The following is a 5,791-nucleotide window of genomic DNA, read 5'->3' on the forward strand; positions in this document are numbered from 1 at the left end:
AAATGATACGTATTCTTACTTAATTAAATCAGAACCAATAACTTCATAAAGATGGGTATATGCCAACTCAAATGGTAACTGGAGGCATATGATGCCAAAGATAATTATAGCATCATTTCTGAATCGCATGAGACGCCCAAGCCACTCATGTCTATGAAATATTTCCTTCTCTTTAGCTCTATCAGACTCAAATACTTTCAAGAGTTCCATTGGGGGCTGCCATGAGCTGGCCTTCCTGCCTAGAATCTTGTATCCTTGGTCAGCTGCAACTGCAGAACTAATAGGCCATCTGCAATACCAAACACAAGGGAAAAGGTGTGAAGGAAGAGGGAAGAATCAAAGCAATTGAATGAGAAAAGTGATTGTACTGATCCCAAAAAAAGTAAGACAATACCTTGCTAACAGTGCAGAATTTTTACGTTTCCAGAACTGAGAAAACATTATTGCCCAAAGTATCACTATGATGAAGAAAGCAGGAAGCACCACTAATCTCAATGACCTAAAATGTAATGAGGAGCCATAAAACCACTTAACTAGATGCAATACTATAGAAGAAGTGGTAGCATAAACAAAAACCAACAGACAGATTGGCTCACCCAAAATCTATCAATTGCAATGTAAGCCCACATGCAGCAGGGAAGAGCAGCCACCTTGTGAACATTCCAAGAAAAGCAAAATAGATTGCAATCTGCACATTATTCATTCCATCATTGGATAAGGAGAATGGACAATATCATTTTCAGATAATGTTATAAAGCTCATAGAGTCATAGTCACATTAACCTTTGCCCCATAGTAAGAATAAATCTCATCAATTGGCTGATTAGTTAAGTCCCACCAATGAAGTGCCCAACTTCTGAGAAGTTTCTTTCTCTTCTTTTCATCTATCAACCAAAAGCAATATTAGTTCAGGTTCAAGCCACACTAATCAAGAGAAAAAATGATGGCACATGTGAGTAAAAACACCATGCAAAGGAAAGACTTGCTTAACAATGTTCTCTGATTCCAATTTCTGAAGAAGATTCTCTCCAATTTCCCAATGGATTTCTTTTCCATCAAATTTAAAGGTTTTGGCTGACTTGCTATTGTTTACCTGCAAATTCAATTTATAAGAGAGCCAAAATGTTACGACATGTCAATAGGAGAGTTCATACAACACTGCAATTCCATGGTAGTCATAGCACAACAATAAAGCTTATTTATTAACATGTCACATTTTTTGTATTCATAATCACAAGAATGCATTTTCCTAATATTTTCTTGAATTAGAAAGCTAAGGCACCTATAATCTGAGAATCAGATAAAACAACATGCAGCATGCAGCATGCGTGGAACTGGCTAACAAGCACATCAAATTACAAAGAGAGATTTTGATTGTAGAGAAGACAAATGTCTAACGAAAGAACTCACTATTCCATATATCAAGTGACAATAGCACTGAAAACGCTCACACCAACTGAAAACAGAACCATCAGGTTGTTTCACAAAAGCTTCCACCTCCTCCACCTCAAATTGCAAATCCATACCTGGCAGTTATTACAAGACACATTAACAGAAACATGGGAATTGCACAACCAGTCACATTCTAGTTAGCACCATCTGACACAGTGAACTTAAAAATAGTAATAAGAACAAATTCTCCCTTTGGGGGATTTGCATATACCAATAAGAGTCCGTTTTTTGATCTGTAGTTCAGCTGCAGCCCTCCCAAGTGTCTCCAAAGGTGCAGCCAACTAAACAAATGACAAATAAGTTTTAGCCACTCATCAAAAAGCTTCAATTAGACACTCAGAACTTGATTATATCAAAAGATTGATAGACCATGGAACAAAATTACTTAAAAAGTCCTTTTTAGAAAGAAAACCTAACCTTGATGAACTCATCTGCAATGCCAACAACTCTCTCAACAATAAACCCCATCTTTTCAAACTCCTTTACAAGGACTTCGATCCGCCCCATATAAAGCTCCCAAGTATCACCTACTGTAATAAAACATCAAAATTTAACAAGTTTCCAATTTTGATCTGTGAACCATGACCTTCCACATATAATATCCAGGCACCAATACAAATTTAGTTACCTGAACAGGACTTGCAGCAATAAGAACTCCACCAACTCCTCCACCAATGACACGACCATCAGGACTTGCAAGGGAAACAGTCAATCCACCAGTTCGATTGCGAGGGCCACCACTATCAGCAACCAAGTAAGAGCCTGACAGGCACAATATCTCAAAACGCCCTTATTGAGGCCAAAGTCTGGAGCCAGAGTTCTCGGGCTAGGGTTTCGGCGCCGTGAACTGTTCGCGGCGGAGGCTTCAAGCTCCGTCGGCGAGGGCGGAGGCGAGAGGCTGGCAGAGCTTTTCGAGCTCGTCGATAAGGGCGAGGACGGAGGGTTGGAGCGGAGGACCTCCTCCTGCTCCTTGTTGAGCGGCTTCCCTTGGGAAACGGAGTCCTCCATGGCGTTGATGCGGTTCAGCTTCTTGAGGAGGGCGCGGAGGCTCATCACGGGGCCATTGGCGACGTCGAGGCTTGCGGTGGATGCCATTTGAATGTATCACCCTTGTCATTTTCCTGAGCACAGCCAAAATTTTCAAAAGCATACACTACCTAGAACATAGGGGTCACCGCAGCAATTCAAAGAAAACAGGGAAGGAGAAATTGAAGAAGTTGAATAGAAAAGGAGAAATTGGAAAGGAAAAAGGTGAGATCTTTGTGTGATTAGATGATTACATTCGTGGGGAGAATTGGTTTCTCAAAGATGGGTCTCCAAGAGAACAGGGAAGGAAGTGTCGTGGCCGGCGAGGGAGTCTGGAATGTGTGCTAGGGCAGTGGAAAGCTGTGTTGTTCAATTTCGGAGGGAAGAATGAAATACTTGTTAAATTTCAGAGGGAACTAAATGGGTTGGGGTTGGTTTCAGAGGGAAGAATGAAATACTTGTTAAATTTCAGAGGAAAGTAAATGGGTTGGGCTTGGTTTCTAATAATGGGTTTAGGAGCCCAAAAGTGGAAAAAACCCATAAGCCCAATTCATGACAACTTTATTCAGTCAATATTAAATCAAAACATTATAAAAATTATAACTCAAATCATAATAAAATCTCTCTAATATTTATAAAAATATTAAAATTTTAATTTTATTTTTATTTTTATTTTTTTGAATAATGTATCAACAAAGGAAACTTTTTATTAGCAAGTGAAAAAGGCAACTTAAAATTTTGTCGCGCATAAACTTTCTTATTTCTCTAAATTTTACCTTCATTTCTAATTACACTTTTTATTTTTTTTTGGCATTTTTTTAAGTACTTATGTGTGATGCTTATATGTATTATTTTTTAATTAGTTACTTTTTATATTTAATTATTTTTATTTCTTTCTTATACGTGTTAATTTTCTAATTATTTTTTTTTAAGTTATTTAGTTACTTTTTATATTTTTATTTTACTTTCAATCAAAATTTAATTATAATAATTTTTCTTTATTTTTAAAATGAAATAACATCCTATAAGTATTTAAATAATTATACATCCAATACTTTAAAATTATATAATTACTTTTTAACATATTGAAATACAAAAGTTTATTAAATTTTAAACACTTATAATATTATAAGATCTTATCATATAAAAACTTATTATATAAGATCTTAAAGAAGTTATTTCTTAAAACATATCATTATTCATTGATCTTATCACATAAAAACTTATTATATAATATGTTAAATAAGTTATTTCTTCTAATAGATTCTTATTCATCGGATGTTTAATAGTAATATAATTTGTTGAAATCTTTAATATTAATATGATTCGTTGAATCTCTAATTAAAACTTACATCGTATAAAATCCAAATTCAAGAAAAAGGTAACAAACACATGTAGGACGACAGCTGATAAACTAAAAAAGCATAAAGAGAAAATGAAACACAAAAGGAAAGCAAATTATATATATACTCATTACCTATATTTTAAATTAAAGAAAATGAAGAATTTTAAATTTTTGAGGTGAAATACTTTGTTTGGATGGAGAATTTACAAAGAATTTGAATTCCAAGCATTTGTGAAATTCTTTGAAATAATAGAATTTCAAATTCTCCCAAAAATGTAAGAATTTGAAATTCCTCATATTTTTCCCCTTATTTCACTTATATATTTTATCTTATATCTTCATATTTTTAATTATTGAATATTCAAAAATACTTTAAAAATTATTAAATATTATCTAAATTAATTTTTAAAATTATTAAATATTTAAAAATTGGTTAACATTTTTTTTATAAAATTTTATTTAAAAATCTCAACATATAAATATGTTTTTAAAAACAATATGTTAATTATATTCTTTAAATATTTAATGCGTATGATTATTCTTTACGATTAGAATGATATATGATATTTCATATGTAAGTGATTGATCTTGTTGTTAGATTTTTTAAGTTAAAAATATGTTCCGGTAATTGAGTAAGAATATTCTTCATAACTTGATTTTTAATGGGATTTGGAATTTTTGGAGATATGGCATAGGAATTACACCTTGACCGTTGGAGATATAATCACCTAGGTTGTCATCTGAATTTAGCATGGCGAATTGATAAAGTTGATTGGTCTGTTCAAGTTTACTAAAGACTTAGTTCGGCGAATTTAAACTAAATAGTACAACTTCATATAATCTAATTAATTTTTTGACATTATTTTGTGACTACAACTACTATGATGTTGGCTACTATATATATATATATATAGAGAGAGACAAACAGGTTATACTAACACTGATACCGGGTATAACTTTTATATATTAAATATTACACACCACTTGATAATTAATTATATTATGAATAATAATATATATATTTAATTAATCTTTATCTATATACTTACTTTTATAATTAACAATCTACTTATTTTTAATTTTTATATATAGATTCATTGAATTTTTAAATATAATACTGATATATTTATACTCATTACCTATATATTACTGATTTACTACTTAAATATAAAACTCATAAATCAATTAATAAAATGAAAATTTAATAAATTACTACAACTTGGAGAGATATTTTTTAAATCAATCAAGATTAGGAACAAAAATAATTATTTAGTGTAATTATTTTAAATATAATGTTTTAATTTTTAAATAAAGAACATTTAATCTAGCTACGAAAAATTACATTGACCCCTACTTGAAGTTTTTATAATTAAATGATGTTGTATAATAGTTTATTATTACTAAATAAATAATAGTTTATTATTACTAAATAAATAAAAATTTATATATTATTATTTTTATAATATTATTGATAAATTAATATCAATAATATTATTAGTATATTTATAGATAAACTCATAATTTGATAAATATAACTTATTATATATTAATATACTTTTATAAAATTACAAGTATATTAATTATAAATATACATATCTTATCTAGTATATTTATATTTTTGTAAAATTATATTAACATATATATGCTAAGTTATATTTATTAAATTATGAGTTTATCTATAAATATACTAAAAATATTATTGATATTAATTTATTAGAAATATTAAATTATTAATAATATATACATTTTATTTATTTAGTAATAATAAATATATATCATTTGTTACATTAATAAAAATTATAGTATATGTTAACTTAAATAAGTAAATAATTATATAATTTTAAATTATTATATATATATATATATATTTATTTATATATTAAAACTTTAAAATTATTAATTTTTTAATGGGAGACATTCAAATTGCACAATTATAATATTTGAGAGACTAAAATTATTCAATTAAAAA

The 5,791-nt window shown here is 29.5% G+C and overlaps 1 protein-coding gene across 1 annotated transcript; it reads right to left on the reverse strand.

Moving 5' to 3' along the window:
* On the reverse strand, positions 1 to 1,112 carry LOC145954348 (anoctamin-like protein At1g73020). Its single transcript, XM_083068381.1, has 5 exons — positions 966 to 1,112; positions 783 to 883; positions 597 to 688; positions 395 to 499; positions 1 to 289 (listed from the first exon to the last, which is right to left on the reverse strand). The coding sequence occupies exons 3-5, from the start codon at positions 659 to 661 to the stop codon at positions 16 to 18; spliced, it is 444 nt and encodes a 147-aa protein (XP_082924507.1). The 5' UTR covers positions 662 to 688; positions 783 to 883; positions 966 to 1,112; the 3' UTR covers positions 1 to 15.
* Positions 1,113 to 5,791: the final 4,679 nt, after the last annotated feature.

Source organism: Cajanus cajan, chromosome 2 (assembly GCF_000230855.2).
Source record: "Cajanus cajan strain Asha chromosome 2, NIPB_CcT2T_4, whole genome shotgun sequence".
NCBI classification, from domain to species: Eukaryota; Viridiplantae; Streptophyta; class Magnoliopsida; order Fabales; family Fabaceae; genus Cajanus; species Cajanus cajan.

Coding starts and splice junctions, on each gene's coding strand:
- LOC145954348 (XM_083068381.1), bottom strand. CDS start 661: ATGTTCACAAGGTGGCTGCTCTTCCCTGCTGCATGTGGGCTTACATTG. Junction 500..596: donor TTGCAATTGATAGATTTTGG/GTGAGCCAATCT, acceptor ATTACATTTTAG/GTCATTGAGATTAGTGGTGC. Junction 290..394: donor AATTCTGCACTGTTAGCAAG/GTATTGTCTTAC, acceptor TTGGTATTGCAG/ATGGCCTATTAGTTCTGCAG.